The sequence below is a fragment of the Emys orbicularis genome, chromosome 5 (genome assembly GCF_028017835.1).
Source record: "Emys orbicularis isolate rEmyOrb1 chromosome 5, rEmyOrb1.hap1, whole genome shotgun sequence".
Classification (NCBI taxonomy): Eukaryota; Metazoa; Chordata; order Testudines; family Emydidae; genus Emys; species Emys orbicularis.
Genome location: NC_088687.1, coordinates 60372462 through 60396791, shown reverse-complemented (window position 1 = coordinate 60396791; position 24330 = coordinate 60372462). Strand labels below are relative to the sequence as shown.

The 24330-nt window shown below is 40.8% G+C and overlaps 1 protein-coding gene across 1 annotated transcript in view; it reads left to right on the top strand.

Moving 5' to 3' along the window:
• Window positions 1–24330, top strand: part of LRBA (LPS responsive beige-like anchor protein) — a 576728-nt gene that overhangs the window by 402257 nt on the left and 150141 nt on the right. The window contains 2 exon segments of the mRNA XM_065405711.1: window positions 20045–20185; window positions 21811–21930. Of these exon segments, the coding sequence (XP_065261783.1) occupies window positions 20045–20185; window positions 21811–21930 (261 nt within the window).

The window sequence follows — 24330 nt, the reverse complement described above, 5'->3', positions numbered from 1 at the left end:
GCCCACATATAGGTTATATTTTGAACCTTTTCTTTCTCTCTGGTGGTAGGTTCACAGTAATTGATCGAACAGCATTAACCAGCAGCATATTGTTAATAACCACTATTGTAATGGAAGATAATATGGGAAGACAGTATCTTATGGATCTTGCACTACATGTCATTCTTTTAATTTTGGGAAGGAAGATTAAAAATCAAAGCATAAATTAATTTTTACTATTATGAACTTTTAAGCTGTAAAAGACTTTTGAAAATATTTCAAGTTATGGGGCTCTAGTAACATTTTTCATTTAACATTCACATGGTTTTAACAAATACAACTTCAGAATGTTTGTAGTTATTTTGATACAGAAAAAAAGAATAAACAAGGTAAATTTTTGTTAAAACATCAAAACAAATAAAAATGCAAGCATTGGGCAAAGGTTACCTGAAGAAGGGATATTTTGGACCTCTTGTACATTGTAAAAAATGTATTGGTCCACAAGAAGTTATTAATTACCTTTTTTTTTTTTTTTGTACATCTACATTATTGAATTTACAGTGTTAGTCTGATGAAGTAATGCATTGAAATAATTGTAATTTAAAATGTGAAATAATATATCGGTCAGTGAATTTATGTTCAAAACAGTTTGATTTTTTGGCACTAAAGTATGTATAGTACACTGTTTATATTTATTACCTATTATATCCATGCCTAAATATAACTTTAAATGTTTATCACTTTGATTGACAAACCTAGGTGACAGCCTTGTTTATATATTAACTAGTTCTGCTCAGTTAGTACAGATTTAAATAACTGCAATGTATAGGTTAAACCCACACTTTATATAAGCAGCTTCTGATGACATTGTTTTGAACATCAGTCACACAATGATAAACCAAAGCAACTGAAATGGATTGTGGTTAATATTACTGTCAGTGTTGCAAATACTCCTGACAAATACCAGCAACATACCACCCGTCAGTTATCCCGCTCCAACTTGAGTGTTTATTCCTTAAGATGTGGTTATGGTTAGGAATGAACATTACATATTTTACTTATAAGCAGTACATATTTTATTTATGTAGCATATAGTGTTTTATACCAGAATGATTCCCATCTTCTACACTACTTCCATCATCCAAAAGTACATTTTTTTCCCTTTTCCTCCTTCAATTCGGGCAATAAATTGTGATGTGCCCCTGGGCTTGGTATAGAGAGAGAATATAGAAATAACTACTACTTGGTAAATTCTGAGATACCAAAGGAGGACTTTTTATGGATGAAAATCCACCCTAAGTGTTTTTAAGATCCTTAATGCACAAGTAAGCTGGGCTGTTGATAACTTCTTTATGTGGTACACACCACTTTTGTAAGACTATAAATTTACCTCATTAGAGGAGGATTATTAAAAGTCTCTTGAATCCTCATCTGTCTTCACTTCAGGTGCATGTGTACATCATAATGTTTTACTCTTTATCATTTTCATGCAGTATGGGATAAATCATCTTATTTAGATATCTGCAATGTTTGTATTTTATAGTGGGTGCAATAACTTCTGTTCCATCCAACTGTACAAAAGCAACAAATAGCTTGCACATTCAGGGAACTGAGGTGTTTAATTGGTATGTGGGAGCCACGGATAGAAAAATATACTTGGGCTAGAAGTAATAGATTTTTTTGGTGAGTTATGCTAGGACAATGTACCTGTCCCATTGTCCTAGCATAAACTTCAATAATGGGCATTTCTTCTTTGATGCTATTTTAGTGTCAATCCCACTGTAGTTGTACGTGTGTCTCATGTGCATAAGATCGGATTCTTATGAACATCAGTGTCAGTCAGGGCTGCACATGTGCCCTGTGCCTCCTCATGTTCCTAAGTGAGGGCATAAAGGTTGGAGAAGCTGTGACCCTCCCTTCGTTCCCTCTTACAACTAGTGGCTGTGAGATACGACATCTAGCAAATGCCTAACCCACTTCTTTTCTTAGAGACTTGTGAAGAAATCTTAATCTTCACACTCCATTTATTTGGACAAATCCCATCCCCTCACCCCCATCCCTGAAAAAGGGAAGAAAAGTTACCAGAGACTCCTACTCCACTGAACACTTCTGTGTACAGCAGAGCAAGGGGCTCCATGACAACGGCCACATCTAATGGCAAATGCCAAACCCTTAAAGTTCTCTTCTGCCTAGGGGAGAGCTACATCCCAGAAGATGCTCCGTGTGCAAGTCCTTCTCTGTCAGGTTCTGCAAATCCAGGGATGCTTGGCTCAAGCAACATTTGCCAGAGCATTCCATACAGGTCATTTCAGACCCAGAGGTGACTGTTGCTACTCAGGCAAGCCTAATAAACCAACTTCAGCCAGTGCTCCTTTGAGCATACATCACACCCTGGGATTGGGCAGTGAAAAGAAGATGGAGAGCTCACCCTCAGGGACAGAGACTTCAACACTGACCACTTCAACATCTGCGAAGTCTAAAGCATCAGAAACCTCAGTATTGATAGCTTCAGCTCTGGAACCTGCACTGACTGCTGTGGTGCCAGCATCCCAGGCAGTAAAATCAATACCTGTCCCTATAAAGATTATGCTCACTCATGGAGCCAGATAGAGCCCAAATATAGCTCAAATGTGAAGGGAATCCCAGAAGGAGGACACACATCATCACTTCTCAAAGGACAGATCATCTGAGTCCTCGCCCAGCCTGGGAATGCCACAGTGAATGAAGGACTTGGTGCTGACCATGATGGACCCCACCAAGGGCCCAAGATACATACTAGAGGAATCTAGAAGAAAAGATACCAGGGACCTCCAGAGTTGTTTCCTGTGCTGAAGAGATGGCCAGCACTGGAACCGGCCCCAGTGTGTCAACATCTGACAGCACCACCATTCAAAGAGGAAAAGTAGCCTTAGTTGCCAGTGTTGAGTAGAGATCCCTTCAGAGAGTGACACCACGGAGGGCACCAGGTAGCTGTGATTCAGAACTCTGTCCCAGATTGGGCATGAGTGCCATTAATCTCAACCAGGCCAACACCCATACATCATGCCACCTTGGACATAAAGGCCTTACTGGGGACCATCATCACGCACATCAAGGAACAGATCTCCCTCCCACGTTTCCATAAAGAGAAGGAGATCCCATTCCACAGTGGCATCGTTAACCAAGCCACCCACAGTTGAGCCAAAGAGGCCCTCTGGGAGCAAGAGAGATCTGTCTGTCTTCACTCAAGAAATTGTCTTCATTGCCAGATGACACAATGACACCAGTCCCGGCACTGGTGATAAATAGCTTTAAAGCATTTCAGGATTTTCTGTCCCACATTGTGGAGACCTTGGATAGAGAAGTTCAGCCAACTCTTTATCTTGAGCATGACAATGCTGGCTAGTATTGACCTCCCTATTAAAGAGGGGATCCTGGAACTGGCTAAAGGATTGTGGCATTCACTGGCCACTCTTCCTCCCACTGTGAAAAGAGCGGAGAAGAGATATCAGGTGCCCCCAAAGGGCTTTGAACACTCTTATGCCAGTCCAGACTCAGGATCTCTGGTTGTTTTGGTAATACACGAAAAATTGAAGTTTATGAAAGATGCATGTAAAGATAAAAATAAATTTGGGCCCTTTAGGGCACAGAGCATATTTATCAACTTCACTTTATCCTGGGGGCAAACTCCCAGGTCCTGGTTCCCAAATACTGTTTCCTCACTTAATAGATAGAATCATAGAATATCAGGGTTGGAAGGGACCTCAGGAGGTCATCTAGTCCAACCCCCTGCTCAAAGCAAGACCAATCCCCAGACAGATTTTTACCCCAATTCCCTAAATGTGGCAGTCACTGCGACAGGCCTTGTGGTTCCAGGCATCTGGCATACCACACGAGGTACATACCACCATATAGGACCTGCCCTTGGAGGGAATAAAGCTCTCCCACCAGAAAACAAATGAAAGCACTCTATTTCTTTAGGACTCAAGGGAAGTGCTGAAGTCCTTAGGGATTTACATCCTGGCCCCTTATACGAACCCTGACAAGTACCACCTCCAGTAGAGCAGAGACATCATCCTGCTCCTGAGTTTGACAACCAGAATACCCACAAAGAAAGAAGCCCAAGTATTCAAAGGGGTGCCTGTCTTCCACTGCCTCAGCTAATCTGGTTCCCTCTAAAGAAGCAGCAGATTTGACTCCAGTTTGATTCAATGCTCCCATCAATTTGGAGCCTGTGTCCACCTTTAAGAATTACCTTGTCCTTTTCCATCAGGCCTGGGTGGCCTTTACAGCTGACAAATGAGTGATAGATATCATCAACTACAGCTACCCTATCCATTTCCAAATAATATCTCCACCCACTGTCCTTCCCCGTTCTCTTCAGGGACTCACTATTATGAACAGAAATGGCCTGATTGCTTCATCTTGGGGCTGTAGAAGAGGTACCACAGGAGTACTGGGGAAGAGTTTTCTATTTCTGTTACTTACACATCCCAGATAAGAAAGGGGATGTTTGTCCTATCCTAGACCTGAGGAAACTGAAAAATATATATGCTACCTCAGATTCAGGCTGCTAATGGTTGCCTCTATCATCTCATCTCTTCAGACTCAAGACTGGTTCATGTCCCTTGACTTGCAGGGTGCATACGTCCATTTAGCCATCCATCTGGCCCACAGGAAGTATCTAAGATTCACAACATCTAATCAGTACCCATACAAAGTACTGTCATTCAGACTCTGCACAGCATTGAGAGTCTCCACAAAGTGCCTGGAAGTAGTACTGGCACTCCTCAGAAGGAAGGGCATTCCTGTCTACCCTTACCTTGATGGTTGGCTGATTTAGGGCAGACCCAAACAGGAGACAGTAGCAAGAATCATATAGAATCGTAGGATTGGAAGGGACTTTGAGAGGTCATATAGTCCAGTCCCCTGCACTCATTGCAGGACTAAGTGTTATTTAGACCATCCCTGACAGCTATGCTCTCTTCACTAGAAGGCCCAGCTGAGAGAACAGGAACTACAATCCCATCATGGATGATAGAGTTCACTGACACCATCTCAAAGAAACACAGTTACTAGAGTTACTACAAAACTGTTTTTGCTCTTGTTCCTGGATGTTGCTGCTTTTAAAGATGAAAATGTAAATAGATAATTTATCCTTGGGGTATGGACTGGTTTGTGCAAATCATTGAATTTTGTAGATAGCACATCTCTGCTGAACTAGTCACATGCTTTGCTGTTAAGAGAATGATTCCATTTTAATGTTAGGTGATCGGGGTGGAATAGTCTTCTGTGTGTTTCCTAAACTACTTAGTGTGAAGTATATGTAAAACTTTTGCTTTGCTTATTTACCACATGATGTACAGCTGGGGTCCACCAGATTATCAGCCATTAGAATCACTTAAATCAATATTTCAAATTCCAAATCAAAAATTGCTGTTGGCTGAGTGGAAGACTACATTGCTGCTGGCACCAAGTAATTAGGAATAGATTCCAGGCCTCAACCTCCTTTTAAAGAACTTCACTTCATATTTAGGCACCTTAAAAAGTGGCCTGATTTTAAGAGGCACTAAAAATCCATGATTCCCTTTGATTTCACGTATAAGAATCAGATTGCATTTAGGTGTTGTGGCTCAGACTGTACTTCATCATTGCCATAGCCTTTGCAGAAAGTTTTGGGATCAGCTGCTTCCATCTTTCTGTTCCAAGGGTAGAGCCTCTAGATCTGATGCAGATTCTCATTGTTCTCAGGTAAAAGCAATTGTGTAACAGGAATGAGAGTAGGCCTTCTAATCTTAGGCCAGAGAGGATTTCAGTCTCATTAGTCAGCAGTTTTCTGACTTTCATGGTTTGGTCTGAGGTGCTTCCAAGGAAGGCTTAGTGTGCTGGCATTAGGCCAGCACAAGTAGATAAATGCAAGAAAAGTTGTCAATCAGTAGGTATCCAAACATAGGTTTGAGATCACAGTATTTGTGAACAGATATGAAAGGATCACCCAAGATTCTTTAGGGACAATGGATTTCATCTGTGTATGAATCTGGTACTGACATTCTTGTCAGTTTGTCTTTGATAGAGCAGTACAGTATTACTCAGAAGGGTGAGGGGTACGTTCATGCTAATTGTTCATATTCCATTGCAACCTTTGCAATTTGATGCAATTTTAACCTAAAAAATAGGTTAGCCTCCTATTTTACCACAAACCTAAGCACAGTGCAGGGCATTGAGTGGGTCACTGATGCAGTGGTAGAGATTGAATATAACAGTGCTAAACTGTTGAGCACAGATCTAGGGCACACTATATTAGGATCACATTCTCCTTCCTAGAAAAAGGCCAATTAAGGGAACTTCTTTATGGAACTTAATCCCAAATTATGGTGTCGAACCCACATGTGGTAAGGCTCTGCCTTTGTGTCAAGCACCAAAGTGGGGGAAGGAAGCATGTAGGATGGCATGTACATGGCCATGACCTGCCCTCAGGTGGTTGTCTGAGTAGATACATCTCATGAAGTTACCCTGAGGCCCTACAAAAATTTTGATTTCACGTATAAGAATCATATTGCATTTGTGGCTTTTGGAGTTCGGGAGGCAGAATACGCTGATTTGTTTCTGAACAGGAGCCCCAAATGCACCATACGCCATGGTGGCTCATACCCAACCTTTGACCTGGTCTCCTTCTTGTGTGTCTTGGACAGCATGAGGCTGTTACAGAAAGCACCTCACTCCTCTTCCCGGTGACACAACCTCTCCCAGTGCCATTGGTGACACATATCCACCAGGAGGGAGAGCTGGTGGTCATTCAAAGGACTGGAAGGATATAAAGTCACCAGTCAGAATTGTTTAGCCAAGACCAATCTAGAGAGGCCTGTGAGAAACTAAAGCTAATCCCGTCAGTTTTTGATAAAGTATGGTGATTTCTAGGCAAGCCCTTTCACACTATGCTGTGCAAGTGTGGATTAAAAAACAACTATTGATCAGGTCATTTATGAACTTTGTCTATACAAGGTAGTCAGGGTCTTGCTTTCAATAATTTTGTTTAAATATTCAATGAATTACTCTAGAAACAAAGATCTTCATTAGTTTAATAGTCCTTTTTTTCTTCACATTAATTTATACTCTATTTAAACCGCTGCTTTTCTATGTTGTGGTGCAATGGTTGCTGTACTGTACTTAGGTCTGTGTATGAGTTCAGTTTTAACAGGAGCTTTAAACCTTTATTTTGGAAAAATATCATTAAAATGGCAAAACCATAACACAGCATATAAACTTTGAGTACAGCTTGAATTTTCCATGATGGTTTGATTAAAAAAAATGAATTGATACAAAAAAAATGAGTTTAAAAATCATCCAGTTTGTCAATTTTTCACTGGATTGTTTCTTTTTTGGTACTCCTTTTGCAAGAAATCTAAAACACCTGTGCTCTGGCCACACTGTTGCTCCTCGTGCTGATGGCTAGAATATCAATTATACATTGGTAGTGTTTGTCTATGGAATATTGTATAGCTTTTTAGCCATAATGGAGAATAATGAATCAGGATTTCAAATCTCATATCTTCAAAGTGCTGTTTAAATTCCCATGCAATTCACTATTTTTATTTTTAACTGTGGCCATCAACCCCAACTTAGAAAATAGTTAAGATCAGACCTGCTGAACACTCCCCATCCCACTAAGAAAAAATAATAGACACTGCTCATACAAGGCTCTGCAGGTGCAGAATCCAGGTCTCTAACACAACAGATGCCATTCTTAGCCACTGCACCACACTGTCTTTCAGAATGACTAAACCAGTTAGGATAATCCAATCTCTAATCACTGTAAACCACACTCCTCTCCCAGAGCCAGGGATAGAATCCAGGATTCTTGGCTGACAATATTCTGCTGCTGACTAGTGAGTAAATACACCTCTACCTCGATATAACGCTGTCCTCGGGAGCCAAAAAATCTTACCGTGTTATAGGTGAAACCGCATTATACTGAGCTTGCTTTGATCCACCGGAGTGCGCAGCCCCGACCCCCTGGAGCACTGCTTTACCGCATTATATCCGAATTGGTGTTATATCGGGTCGCATTATATCGAGGTAGCGGTGTAATTGTGTAATGCCCTGAGAAAGTGTGTATCAAGTCATCCTAGCTAGTCAATTACTACCAATTACTCTTGTAGCTCAAGTTGTAATTGTTTAAGCTAAGGATGTGAAGGTTAAGGGGTTCACTTCTTTGTTGAACAATGTAAAGAGATGGTAGGTAATAGTAGCTAAACAACATATGTTAGCTTTTAAGTAAAAATCTCAATTAATATTAGTTTACGTACACAATGTGGGCGAATGATAGTAATGACACTGATATGTAAACAGTTATAGTTACCTTTTTATTTAGTTAGTCCAGGATAATTTACTTATTTTGCCATTTGAGTTGCTTTTTATGTTCTCAGTGAGCCATATTGTGCCATAATTGGTTAAACAAATTTCCCCATTGATTTGAAAAGCGACTTTTGCTTAAATATTGATGGCATAATATGGTCCAATGCATTTTCAGGACTATCTAGGGTCACTTCAAACATGTATTTGTAAGAGATACAAAGCTCATTGAAAAAATCATACTGATAGATCTAAAACTCAGTGGCTTTGGTATTTTTTAGATTATATAACATTTAATTTTAGAATATGTTGAGATAACAGTGCTATGCCATTTTATCCATATGCAGTACATGAAAAAATATCCAAAGAGACTGGATTTGATAAAAATGCTGATCACAGTCTGTTGGTTATTCTTGTCAGTTAGATAAAGGAGCTGATGAGAAATAGTTGTCTGCACCCTAAACAGTGCATACGAGTCTTAAATGAGCCCACTGGAGGCCATTTATCTGTGTCTCTTCACCAGGATAAAATAAAAAATGTTTGAGTGAAAAATTCATTTGCATCTCAAAGTAACAGCAAGTTTGATGTAGAGGAATACCCTTGACTGGCTTTTATGTCTGGGCATACACACATACTTGCATACACAGGAAGATCCTGTGTGGTTTCAGTGACCATTTGTGATTTTTTTCCCTCCATTCTCTTTGTGAACTGTTTTAGTATGGTGAGCTTTGGTATATATATTTTGCAGATGATACTTAATTATTCTCACTTGCATATGAAACCTGTTTATATTTTGGAAATGATTGTAATATCAGCTGTACTTAATGTTTAACTGTTCCCTTCAAGAATTACTTTCACTATTGTCTGTTTATGACACACACACACACACCCTGTTTGTTGGACTGCAATACTAGATACCACATAATTCTTTGAGATACCTTTATTCAAAACCATCTGTTATACCGGTGATCATGTGCATAATGATATGCCTGTGTCACAGGGGAAGAAGTTTAAGTAGATGGAATGTGAACAAGTGTCAAATGGATACTCACTTGATTGGTGTCAGATGTTAAAGATACATCATCTCCAGTGATTTGCAAAGGAGGCAGCACAATTGCAAGAGAGCCACACTCTGAGGTAAAATAATTTGAGTACACTCACTTGTTATGCTAATCATGGGACAATTCCAACAGAGAATCCTAGAGTTATTCAAACCCAACATCCCTACTAGCTCCCTAACAGATGATGGAACTAATGTCCTAAGATTGGAGTCCTCTAAACTGATTGTAGTACTATGTAACTAAATTATGATCTGAATATGACCTTTAACAAAACACACCATAATAATGCTATTCAGGTAAAGAGAAGAGGGGAAGAAAAGGTACTATGTCACGTACATGGTCACTGAAATAACCTGTCTTCTTCCTGTGTAAGCAAATGTGTGGATACACCCAGACACAAAAGCCAACCACGTGCAGTTGTCTATAGCAAACTTGCTGTTACTTTTAAATGCAAAGTGTCCCACCCACCTCCCTCAGCCTCAAGACATGGGGTCTTTGTCTGGACTGACAGGAAAAAGGGGTTATGGCTCCTTTAAGGGTCCCTCCACCCTCCGGGTTGGGGAAGAGGTGGTCAGGGGAGGGAGAAACGTCACCTGAGCTGGTGGGCGAACCGGCGAGACTCAGGTGTGCCACTGGCTTCTGAACATCTCATTTCAGTGCACCCAAAATCAAGTCAGTGCATTAGAAGACACTGCTATTAAGCACTGCCAGCCTGCTCTAGGGCTTAAAATATAAATTAGAAGTATTCACAGCCACTGTGAATCAGACCGTATAGAATAATAAGAACTAAATATGAAATCACTGCTGATAAAATTTGTGGATGACAAAGATTGTCAGAATGGTAAATAAGGATGAAAACAGGGCAGTCAGAGACTAGTCTGGAGTGATTGGTAAGCTGGCCCATTCAAACAAAATGCATTTGGCTGTATTAAAACACAGTTTTACATGCAGGGGTAAGGAATGTAGGCCATACCTACAGAATGGGGGGACTGTGGGTATGTCTACACTACGGAATTAATCCGAATTTATATAATTCGAATTTGGGAAACAGATTGTATAAAGTCGAATGTATGCGGCCACACTAAGCACATTAATTCGGCGGTGTGCGTCCATGTACCAGGGCTAGCGTCGATTTCTGGAGCGTTGCACTGTGGGTAGCTATCCCATAGTTCCCGCAGTCTCCCCCGCCCATTGGAATTCTGGGTTGAGATCCCAGTGCCTGATGGGGCAAAAAACATTGTCGCAGGTGGTTCTGGGTACAGCCTCACCCCTCCCTCCATGAAAGCAACGGACGGCAGACAACCATTTCGCGCCTTTTTTCCTGGGTGAACACTGCAGACTCCATACCATGGCAAGCATGGAGCCCGCTCAGCTCAAGACAGCAGTCATGAACATTGTAAACAGCTCGCGCGTTCTCGTGCAGTTTATGCTGAGCCAGGACCAGAAAAACGAGGCGAGGCGGCGACGGCAGCGCACCGACAAGTGTGATGAGGACATGGACACAGAATTCTCTCAACCCTCGGGCCCCGGAGCTTTGGAGATCATGTTGTTAATGGGGCAGGTTCTATCCATGGAACGCTGATTCTGGGCCCGGGAAACAAGCACAGACTGGTGGGACCGCATAGTGTTGCAGGTGTGGGACGATTCCCAGTGGCTGCGAAACTTTCTCATGCGTAAGGGCACTTTCATGGAACTTTGTGACTTGCTGTCCCCTGCCCTGAAATGCCAGAATACCAAGATGAGAGCAGCCCTCACAGTTGAGAAGCGAGTGGCGATAGCCCTGTGGAAGCTTGCAACGCCAGACAGCTACCGGTCAGTCGGGAATCAATTTGGAGTGGGCAAATCTACTGTGGGGGCTGCTGTGATGCAAGTAGCCAAAGCAATCACTGAGCTGCTGCAACGAAAGGTAGTGACTCTGGGAAATGTGCAGGTCATAGTGGATGGCTTTGCTTCAATGGGATTCCCTAACTGTGGTGGGGCGATAGATGGAACCCATATCCCTATCTTGGCACCGGGCACCATGGTACCCAGTACATAAACCGCAAGGGGTACTTTTCAGTGGTGCTGCAAGCACTTGTGGATCACAAGGGACGTTTCACCAACATCAATGTGGGCTGGCCGGGAAGGGTTCATGATGCTCACGTGTTCAGGAACACTACTCTGTTTAAACGGCTGCAGCAAGGGACTTACTTCCCGGACCAGAAAATAACCGTTGGGGATGTTGAAATGCCAATAGTTATTCTTGGGGACCCAGCCTACCCCTTAATGCCATGGCTCATGAAGCCATACACAGGCAGCCTGGACAGGAGTCAGGAGCTGTTCAACTACAGGCTGAGCAAGTGCAGAATGGTGGTAGAATGTGCATTTGGCCGTTTAAAAGGTCGCTGGCGATCATTACTGACTCGCTCAGACCTCAGCCAAACCAATATCCCCATTGTTATTTCTGTTTGCTGTGTGCTCCACAATCTCTGTGAAAGTAAGGGGAAGACCTTTATGGCGGGGTGGGAGGCTGAGTCAAATCGCCTTGCTGCTGTTTATGCGCAGCCAGACACCAGGGCGATGGAAGAGCACACCAGGAAGCGCTGTGCATCAGAGAAGCTTTGAAAACCAGTTTCATGACTGGCCAGGCTACAGTGTGAAATTTCTGTTTGTTTCTCCTTCATGAAAACCCGCCCCCTTTATTGACTCATTCTCTGTAAGGAACCCACCCTCCCCTTTCCCCCAGCTTGCTTTCAAAGGAAATAAAGTCACTATCATTTAAAAATCATTTATTCTTTATTAATTGATTATAAAAAGAGGGAGGGAACCCGGGTGGGGTTTGGGAGGAGGATTGGTGGGAAGGAAAAGGCCACTAAAAAAAGGTTTAAAAAATGACAGCCTTTTGCTTGGGCTGTCCACTGGGGTGGAATGGGAGGGTGTACGGAGCCTCCCCCCCCGCGTTCTTACACGTCTGGGTGAGGAGGCTATGGAACATGCTGAGGGGGGAGGGGGGTTATACAGGGGCTTAGCGGCACTCTGTTATCCTGCTGCCATTCCTGAAGCTCCACCAGACGCCGGAGCATGTCTGTTTGCTCACGCAGCAGACCCAGCATTGCATCCTGCCTCCTCTGATCTTCCTGCTGCCACCTCTCATCTCGAGCGTCCCTCCTGTCCTCACGTTGGTCCCTCCTGTCCTCACGTTGGTCCCTCCTGTCCTCACGTTGGTCCCTCCTGTCCTCACGTTCACTGGCTTCTTTCCTATACTTTGAAACCGTGTCCTTCCACTCATTCAGATGAGCTCTTTCACTGCGGGTGGATTCCATGATTTCTGCGAACATATCGTCTCGCGTCTTCTTTTTCCGACGCCTTATCTGAGATAGCCTTCGGGACGGAGGAGGGAGGCTTGAAGAATTTGCAGCTGCTGGAGGGAGGGAAAAAAGGAGAGAATTTTTTAAAAAGATACATTTTGCAGAACAATGCTTATACTCTTTCACGGTGACCAACACTATTCACATTACATAGCACATGTGATTTCTGCGCAAGGTCGCATTTTGCCTCTTAATATTGAGTGCCTGTGGCTTTGCTGCTAGAGATCACAGACGCAGGTCCGGGCAACAGAATTCGGCTTGCATGCGGCCATGGTAAGCCATTGTCTTTCGGCTTCTGCGCCCTCCTTTCCCACATACCAAGCAAAGCCCGTTGAGTGCTGCGGTTTTCCTGTTAACCTTCAGCAGCAGAAAACAAACTAACCCCCCCCATCCAATTCTCTGGATGATCGCTTTATCCCTCCCCCCACCGCGTGGCTGGTATCAGGGAAGATCCCTGCTAGCCAAACGTGAAAAGCTCTGGGCCAATTCCTCCCCCCCCCCCCCCCCCGCGCTTGGCTAACTGCAGGGAAGGATTTCTTTTCAGCCACAGGCAAACAGCCCAGTAGGAACGGCCACCTCTGTCCCCTTAATTAAATTCCCATATTTCAATCAGGTTACAATGAGCGATATCACTCTCCTGAGGATTACACAGCGAGATAAAGAACGGATGTTGCTTGAATGCCAGCAAACTCTGGGACCATACGCTGCCAGGCTTTGTCATGCAATGATACCAGATTACTTGCTGCAAGCATGGTGCGGTCAAGTGTCCTACCATGGAGGACGGAATAAGGCTGCACTGCCCAGAAACCTTGTGGCAAGGCTTTTGGAGTACCTCCAGGAGAGCTTCATGGATATGTCCCTGGAGGATTTCCGCTCCATCCCCAGATACGTTAACAGACTTTTCCAGTAGCTGTACTGGCCGCGAATGCATCCCAAGTCCTCAGGGCAAAGTAATCATTAAAAAATGCTTGCTTTTAAAACAAGTTTTATATTTTAAAAGGTAAACTCACCTGAGGTCCCTTCCATGGGGTCGTGGTCTTGGATACTGGGTTGGGAGGGTACTTCAGTCAGGCTGAGAAAAAGATCCTGGCTGTTGGGGAGAATGGAGTGCTGTGTGCTCTCCGCAAGCTCGTCCTCCTCCTCCTCTTTCCCGTCCGCAGAATCCTCCGGTGTAGCTGATGAGATTATCCCCGCCTCGGAATCCACAGTCAGAGGTGGGGTAGTGGTGGCAGCCCCCCCTAGAACTGCATGCAGCTCGGCGTAGAAGCGGCATGTTTGCGGCTCTGACCCGGAGCGACCGTTTGCCTCCTTTGTTTTTTGATAGGCTTGACTGAGCTCCTTGACTTTCACGCGGCACTGATCTGAGTCCCTATTGTGGCCTCTCTCCATCATGCCCTTGGAGATTTTTTCAAAAGTTTTGGCATTTCGTCTTTTTGAACGAAGTTCTGCTAGCACTGAATCCTCTCCCCATATAGCGATCAGATCCAGTACCTCCCGTACGGTCCATGCTGGTGCTCTTTTTCGATTATCGGCCTGCATGGTTACCTGTGCTGATGAGCCATCTGTGGTCACCTGTGCTCTCCACGCTGGGCAAACAGGAAATGAAATTCCAATGTTCGCAGGGCTTTTCCTGTCTATCTGGCCAGTGCATCAGAGTTCAGATTGCTGTCCAGAGCGGTCACAATGGTGCACTGTGGGATAGCTCCCGGAGGCCAATACCATCAAATTGCGGCCACACTAACCCTAATTCAAAATGACAATATCGATTTTGGCGCTACTCCGCTCGTCGGGGTGGAGTACAGAAATTGATTTTAAGAGCGCTTTATTTTGAAAGAAATGGCTTCGTTGTGTGGACGGGTGCAGGGTTAATTCGATTTAACGCTGCTAAATCCAAATTAAAGTCCTAGTGTAGACCAGGCCTGTGTCTTGAAATGCAGCGACTCTGAAAAGGATTTAAGAGTTATAAGAGACAAGCAACTAAAGATGAGCTTCCAGTGTGATGCTGTGACAAAAAGGGCTAATGCAATCCTTCAATGTGTAAATAAGGGGAGTAGTGAATAGGAATAGAGGTGATCTTACCTATGTATACCACATTGGAGAGGCAAATACTAGAATACTGTGCACTGTTCCGGTATCTACATTTAAAAAAAGATGTTGAAAAATTAGGATGAATGCAGAAAAGAACCACGAAAGTGACTCAAGGGCTAGAGAACGTTTCTTACAATGAGAGACTTAAAGAGCTCAATCTGTTTAGTTTATGAAAAAGAAGATTTTTTTTTCCTGCCACTTCAATTCAGATACAACTTTGGCAGCTTTTATCCTGAGAAACAATACACTTAGAGGCTAAAACATCCTAGCCATTATAGCAGGAGCACATTGTGGGTCAAAGGTTTGAGTGGGTGGAGACAATAATCCTTTAGTAGCGGGGGATGCCCCCATAGGAAGGGCCATAATTATTTAATCCCCATCACCTATGACAGGTTCTGTGGTGGGTCTGTCTGGGGCCAAAGAGGTCTGCAAAGCAGAAATGAGTCTTTTCCTTTCAAGAATTATCCTTTGTTACATTTTTGAGTATGTTGATAAAGTTATGGCCCTTTCTGTCTCCGTTGTCCTTGCCCCCCTGCCATTCATGATGTTTCATGCCATTTTGCAAACTCAGAATAAGTGTGAAATGGGAGAGAGGCTCAAACTGACCAGTAAGAATATAGGCCAAATATTCTTAGAAAAAGCTTATTCATTAGAAGTTGTCTAATCTGTAGGAGTGATTCTAAAATCTTCAATAAAGAAAACGAAAACCTAATAGGTTATGACATTGAGTACGCCCATGGAACCAATGTAGGAAGTAACAAACAAGTAAGCAGTGACTGAAAATTATTAATGAAAATCAGATGCTGAGATTAAGAAAAACAGGAAGACAAGAAAATGTTCTTCAGAATACTCTTAAGGAAAACAGGAGTTACAAGACTTCGAGGACACAGTTGTAATGGGGTGACAAATGTTTAGCTTCAAGAACAATGAGGGGACCAAAAAGTTTTCCAGCTGGTACTACAGAAATGTATTAAAGAAATAAAATCTTCACAACCATCCAAAATATATAAAATGAGGCAGACAGTGCTTGTTAGAGGGTTCTGACATAACAGATGGAGTCATCAAGAACAGAAATAAGTGAAAAAGATAGTTTCAACATGAATAACAGGTAGTCAGCCAAATAACAGAAGAACTAGAGAAACTGTTAGTGGAATAGATCAGAAAAAAGCTCCAGTTCAGAGGGCCCGCAAGGGGGTGCACCTGATATGATTCTTGTTCATGATGAAGGAAAGCAGAAATATGTAGTCCTATGAATAATAACACCTTTTCAGTGGTCTAAAACCCCTGTACTACATTACTGACCATTGAATTACTGTTGTCCTCCCTCTTCCTGGGAATTCATGGACCCCATTGGTTTCCAAAAGTCAGTTTCTGGGAATACTTCTCCAAGAACCAGGGAGGCAAAGAGACTGTTAAAACACTATAATCACCTCTTATCTACAATAATTAATACTCTTGCCTCTAAATGTCATCTCATTGTCCTTTCAAATCTTTTGTGGATTTTAAGTAACCAAGACAAAAGATTCATGATCACAAATCCTCCAAATTTTGCCTCTGTAAAAGGTGTACAGTCAGTGAAACAAAAAGTGTGTTATTTCTGTAATAAGGAAAAAGCTTACATTTTGATATACAAAGGAATCCAGTTATAAAAATAATGTAAAGATGACTTCAAAAGATGGCATCCTTAAAATAAGGCTAGCTAAAAATCAAAATGAAGTATACAGGGATGAAAGCAACTACATACCTTCACTAGGCATACCACAGTTCTTTCCTTGTAAACCTTAAATCTGTTTAAATAGGACTTCAACAGTTCGTTCTCCAAAGTGAATGTATTCTATTATTTTTCTTTGTTGTACTCTAGAATGTGTGCTTATGTGATAGACACTGTGAAAAGTCTTATATTTGTCTAGACGAGAGAAGTGTACAAATGGCATTCTGACAATGGTCTTTGACTCTGAGACCTGGCTTCTGTACCTGAAAATGCAGGCAAGATGTGCAACTGCTCTCGTAAGTACAGCATGTAAAGCAGTAAAATCAACAGAATATTCATAACTAATGAATACAGCAACACACCATAGTGCCAAGGCATATTTTAAATTAGCAAAACCACCAAATATCAGCACATTGTAATTGATTGTTTTTCAACAGTCCAAATCTGCTTTAGTCTGTTTTAAAGGAAGGAAATTTAAAGTGGTCCAAAGACTGGGATTTGCTATATTCAATTCTAGACCAAAAAGTATGTTTAAAAAAATACTGCTACACCAAGAACACTTTAAAAGTTTAATATTCCTGGAAAGATTGGAATCTCCATGTTCCTTCATATATGTAGCTTTTGTATGTACCTCTGGCTGAGGACAAGATCATTAGCTCTTTTAAAATAAGCAAAACAAAAACTTACTTACCATATCTTTGCTTCTCCTCATACACTAATAGGAGTATCTGATCATTTAATCTACAGACTAAGATCTACTGCTTCCTTTCCATCCATTGCAGCAACAAAAGAATGGAATTACTGAGGATGAAGGCTATAGCTTTCAGTTCGTCATTTTTCTCCGATTTGTAGCCAGAGGGAAACCAATGTTGGCTAGTGAGCAACTCTGCTCCCATCATTTCTATAAATACATTTACATAGCTTCGTGTGGATTACCTCTCTTTGCCATCAGGTAGAAGAATCAGCCCTCATCCCCAACCTCAGTAGTTAACAACGGTTACCTATTTATTTCCAAATATATGCATTACTAAGAAATTTGGATTAACATTTTAAATCAAATTCAGCTTTGGGAAGGATTTTTGAATAGCCACTATACAATGATTTCTAGTATGGCTCAAGCTTAGTTAACGGTTTACAGCACTTTATAGCATTGTTGAATCACCTCGTCTGCTAAATCAGTTGTCAGAAAAATATGGGCCAGCGTGGTAGAATGTATTAGACCAATACATTGTCTCCATTTTATTATGAAGCTGCTGAGGAAGCTGTGATATACAGCACTGTCATTACAGATCTATTGTTAGAGGGGTTCCACAGTGTTTTGTGCACTGCCATTAATTTATAGCAGTAAACAATATGTAGCTCTCCGACTGCAGCAAAGCAGAATCTTTTAATGAGGTGGATGTTATTACCACAATAAATCAGTGCATTCGTGTAATGTATAATTCAATGTGTGTATTCCCACTGTAACTTCTCTGAGTAAGCTGATAGTGTATCATTGTCAGTGCACAGCTCTGTGGTTCGTTGGGTTTTTTTTGTTTTTGTTTTTTCCTCCTAAGCTTTCTGTCGTTTGGGGACTTTTTTTTTTTTATTTGCTTGAAAATAAATGTGGCATGTCTTGATGGTTGTCCTGTTGCAGGCTTAAGAAACCAACTGTAACAATAATAGTGAGAATCAATACTGTGGATTTTAGCTGTATGGATCTCTGCATGATACCATTTTTTCAAAAGAGAATGAAATCAATCCTAATTGGTTTTAGCTTTATATTCAAGGAATGTAATTCTATAACTATTGATTTGGGGTATTCTCCATTTGCAGGGTAATAAAAATAGGAGCAAATTAAGTGAATACTTAAAATGCTACAGTACTATACAGATACAGTACTGATTCTATTTTTAATTCATACAGGTTTTTTTTACAAATGATCTTATTTCTCCTTTTTTCCCCTCCAGCATAGCTGAGTCTTTAGGGAAAATCTGTACAGATGGAGATTCCAAAATGGTTCTGTAACAAAAAAGATAGTTCTTGGAGTCAGTTTCATTCTTCCCTGGAACACATTTGCTAAATCAGATAAAATCCTATTCTACCGCAATCACTCCTTAAAAAGGGTTACATTTCAAATTAGTGAACTGCAAAAATGGTAATCAACCTAAGATGTTTTCTTTATCCAATTGCAAAGTGAAAACTGCTTTAAGTAAGATTAGATCTTAAATCCTCGTTTGATCTGCTATCTAGAAGATAAACTACTTGCAGTTGCTATAGTGTATCAGATGCCATCTGCAAGTAAACATACTTTGATAGTAGTAATCAGATAATACAAATATTTCCAAAATTATAAATACAGCAATGGACATTATTTTTTTACTTAGATTCTAAATTATTTTTTACATATGACCAAAGGATACCTCTGTTTTCATTGACTCAGAGCTGGATTATTGATTGTCACTTTTGCTTAGAAGCTTTACCTTGAATGTTTGTCTCATCTTGTATATATTGTTAAGTATATCTGTTAATTTTATTTTAGTAAGATGATAAATGTGAAAATATTTTTTCTGCAGGTGTATTCTTTAGTTATAACCAGGCACTTCTATAATCTGTTTATATGTGCATCATTTAATTTAATGGTATAAGAAAACACTATTCTATATCAATCTCTGAACGTATTATAGAACTGTATCAAATATTGCCCATATGTACCAAAATATTTCAGACCTCTTAAAGTATTATACATATGAAACTATTAAAAGACCACCGAATCCTGATATAGGAATAATCCTATTGAAAAAACATATGGCATGTATACCAAATCTTTGTATTTTGCATTAATTAAATCCCAGTTTAGCAATGTTTATAAAAATGTGATAAGTCTTTTTGGTAATTTTGCATATTTAATTAACTCAGTTTGATTTTTGGTATCAATACTTTGTGATATAATTTGTCTGATTCACTAATTTCTCTCATTAATTCTTTCTCATTTTCCTGCATTACATGCAGACATATCTTATTCTTTAGGTATAATTTCTCTTGGGATTGGTTATCATAAAAAAAAGGGAAAAAAAACCCAGCACCAACAGCAAGAAACCAAACAAAAAATCAAACACTAGTACTAATATCAACATTCCAGCCACACTGTTGACATTCACTTTCACTGTTGGTCAGCCTGACATCAAGGTCCAAACCCATGTTTTTAACTGTTGCTCACAACTCATTCAATAGTCTACAAAACATCACACAGCTAGGACCCACTTCATGTAATACTGTCTGCTGTGAAATGCTTCTTAGTGATGATCAGTGTTCAATCGAAATTAGACTGTACTGGTGGAACGTTACAGCTTCTTCCATCACCTGTGTGTATACGTAATCCAAGTTTGAGATCCACATCTGTCTTCACCCACATACCAACTCTGTCTGCTTTTGCAAGAAAAACAACAACCTAGACAACATATTTGCATGCATGCTAATAATTCTGTTTGCAAAAACACTGAAAACTGGTTATGATTATGATGTGGTGATTGTCTCTTTTGTTTTAGCCTATTGGTGCTCTAAACCCAAAGAGAGCAGCATTCTTCGCAGAGCGATATGAATCATGGGAAGATGATCAGGTTCCAAAGTTTCACTATGGCACTCATTACTCAACTGCAAGTTTTGCACTCACTTGGTTGTTGAGAATTGTAAGTACAGTCCTTAAAAATACATTTACTTTTAAATAATAATGAAAGCAACAAATAATCAGAAACCATGAGTAAATTAAAACCAAACAGAATATAAGGCAATTGAGATTTTGAAGTAATTGATTATCAGCAACTTGTTTCAGGGTATGTCTACACTACAGGATTAATCCGAATTTATATAATTCGAATTTAGGAAACCGATTTTATAAATTCGAATGTATTCGGCCACACTAGGCACCATTAATTCGGTGGTGTGCGTCCAAGCTACCGTAGTAGCATCGATTTCCAGAGCGTTGCATTGTGGGTAGCCAATAACATTGAATTGCCAATAACTTCGAATTGCGGCCACACTAACCTTAATTCGGATTAACAATACCGATTTTGACGCTACTCCTCTCGTCGAGGAGGAGTACAGAAATCGAATTAAAGGGCTCTTTAATTCGAATTAAATGGCTTCGTTGTGTGGACGGGTCAAGCGTTAATTCGAATTAAAGCAGCTAAATCCGAATTAAAGTCGTAGTGTAGACCAGGCCTCAGTTTCCAAGGATAAAATCTGTTCCAAACTCTGAACATCGGGTTTTAATTTTTATGGGGTAGCCTTCTCAAATCAATATAAAAAGCTCTTTTTCCTTTAAAATAGGCTTTTCAAGTAGACCTCATTGTATTACATTAAATAGGCTTAACTTCTCTTCCTCACATGATTTTTTTCATTGGGATATACTCTGAAAAATTGTAAATTCTTATGAATGTATTTAATTTTCATCCCTAAAAGTTAAAATAAGATGTCTTAAGATGCTCCTAAGATTGTACATTGTCATATTTGTTTTAAATGATGTTGCAATATATATGCAGGTAACATTGCGGATGCAACGTATTGATAATATATTGGTTAAACAGTGCATGTTTCTGTAAAATTGAAAGGTGATTTATCTTCTAGAAAGTAATTTCTTTGGGAAAGCATTAGCAGCACATCATTAATTAAAGCTTGTTAGAATAGTACAAGCATACATAAATCCTTGAAATAATTTATAGTGCTTAGCTAATTTCAAGCAATTACCCACTAATATGTGCTTAAGTGTTCTTTAACTAAGAGGAGGCTTTTAAATCTTTCAAACATTTTTCTTTTCTAAATCATAAATTACATATTAAGCCATAACAATGGTAAAGTTACATTAAGTATTAAAATATTTATTTGCATTAATAGATAAACTTGAAGAAAAGAAAAAATCTTAGCTGATTAAGCCATGCAATTATTTAAATAAACAAACAAACAAAAAAACCCACACAAACCCTTAGATATAAAATATATTCAGCTTTTTCTTCTTAATGTGTTTAAAAGCAATTCATGTCACAACTGATCTGTAAATATTTCCCTTCCATTTTTACAAGCTTTTATTTGTCTTAATTTACAGTGAGCACAGCAGAGTAGAATTAAGGGTTACTCATACACAAAAACAGCTATGCCTGAATTATTCATCAGGTGGGTAGCAGAAATAACCTGTCCCAATTAACCACTTATGCACCAGGAAATGAAGTAAGAGTAACCATAAACTTCAGACATGGTAATTGCCATTTTTATCACATTTCTTTCAAAAAGTATTACTTCATTTTTTTTTCTTTCATAGGAGCCCTTTACAACATTTTTCCTACATGTACAAGGCGGGAAGTTTGACCATGCAGATAGAACTTTTTCATCAATTTCAAGAGCATGGCGCAACAGCCAGCGTGACACGTCTGATATAAAGGTAAAATACTGTTTTTAGCTTTTGTGAAAGCTGTTAACACATACTGCACTGTATTATATATTATAAGAGCAGACTTGAAGAAGAGCTCAGTATAGCCCACAAGCTTGTGTCTCTCACCAACAGAAGTTGGTCCAATAAAATAAATTACCTCACCCACCTTGTCTCTCTGATCTCCTGGGACCACCACAGCTACAACAACCCTGCAAACTTTTTTTATTTTATTTTATTTTATTTTATTTTTTTATAGGCAAGGCTGGTAGTACCACTTACTAAGTTGCCTCACACTTCCCATTATTAGTCTTTGTTTTCTGTTCCTTATAACTTTGCCAAACTTTAATCCTTTGGGCTGAAATTTTCCATGCTGGGTGTCTGCCTCTGGTTGAATTTTTTTTAAAAAATTGCAGCCAAAATAATTGAGCCATTTCAAAGAACAGGACAAGGAAAAAAATGTTGTTTTGCCCATGTTAAAAAAAATGTGGTGACTTTTTCTTTGAAATGTTTTAATGCCACTTTCCTTTGGAACAGGGACGTTGTGTCAGGGACCTTTTGCCATCCCCAGGAAAAGCCACCATATTTGGCCTAATTATAAGCCTCTGAAAAATCACCTTTCACACCTTAGATTTTATCATTTAAATTCCCCAAAGATTGTCTGCACTGAGCATGCTCCAGCCTGGGGCTCAGAACCACATTCCCTGAGCTCTGGGCTTCTGTGGGCTCAACTAGGTCCGGATGCCTGAACTGAGATGACTCTCCCCTGTGCTGTCAGTGACACCCTTTCCACCCTCCCTCGGACCAGACAACATGGAGGAGAGTGCTGCCTAAGTCAAATGCAGAGGATACAAGAGCTGGACCTGTGCAGGGGAGGGAATAGGAGGGGAAGGGAGAAGGTGGGGGAGGGGCACAGATTGGGACAAGGTGCCTGGTGGTGGTGGTAGTAGTAGTAATAGTGAAGTCTGTACTTTCTGGGTGGAGGAGTAGCGTGTATTGTTAGGTGCAGGGTCGGCTCCAGGCACCAGCATTCCAAGCAGGTGCTTGGGGTGACAATCTGCAAGGGGCGGCAGTCCGTGTGTTTTTGCCGCCCCAAGCAGCGCGCCGAATTGCCGCCCTGGACGGCGGGGGCAGTCCGTGTGCCATTAGGGCGGCACGTGCGTTTCCGCCGCGGCGGCAATTTGGCGGCAGCTTCTATGTTCAGCTGCCCGCGGCGGCAATTCGGCACGCTGCTTGGGGCGGCAAAAACAGTAGAGCCGGCCCTGGTTAGGTGGTTTCACTGTTCACTTTCTTTCTTAGGTAACTCTGTGTGACATATGCTTATATATGTAACAAATCTAACTGCTTCACAGTGACGCTCTTTTTGTGTATTAATTTCTTGGTTTGTTCTACTAAATGGTTAAGTGGAGATGGGTCATGGTGACTGAGGGTGGATGTGTGTGGGATTGGAAATGCAACCAGCTGGAGATTTTGTGTGAGGTGCTGTGTGTGAACCCTTTGCCATTGTAAGATAGAATCTGTCAGAAAAGTGTAGCTCCTGACACTTTGTGTTTGTGGGTTTTTTTGCCCCGTCAGTCAGGTTTAGGTGCACAATCCATACGTTTTCAATGATAATATGAATAATAGCTAGAACTGATCCTACATCCAATTTTTTAAATTGCCCGCTACACCAGTACTACTCCCAATTCACACCTCTACAAATATTTGTGTAGATAATGTTTTTAAAATAAATCTTTCAGCATTGAAAAGTAGGACTGACATGGAAATATTTCAGCCAGATCCCAAATTCAAAGACTTCCTATTAAAAATGTATGAAGAGAAAGCAAAGAAAAATGACACAGAAAATTCAAAGGGCATAAAACTACCTCATGTGAAATTTCACACCAGTTGGCCATCTGCTTTTAGAGAAAAGCAGGAATTCATGCCCAGTTTTAAGCTGATTTTAGGATACAATCCTGACTATTAAGTTGTTCCCAGGCACCTCCATAATTCTCAGAGTTTTCTGAGAGGAGGGTGTCCAACTAATGAGAAGTAGGATATTTTGAAGTTTATATACCTCATCAGTAGGGCCCTACCAAGTTCATGGTCCATTTTGGTCAATTTCACGGTCATAGGATTTTAAAAATAATAAATTTCATGATTTCAGCTATTTAAATCTGAAATTTCACTGTGTTGTAATTGTAGGGGTCTTGACACAAAAAGGCATTGTGGGGGGTCACGAGGTTATTGTAGGGGGATTGCAGTACTGCTACCCTTACTTATGCGCTGCTGCTGGCAGTGGCGCTGCCTTCAGAGCTGGGCAGCTGGAGAGCAGCTGGGCCCTCAGTCAGCAGCCACCACTCTCCAGTCATCCAGCTCTGAAGGCAGCAGTGCAGAAGTAAGGGTGGCATTGTATGGTATTGTCTTCTGTGC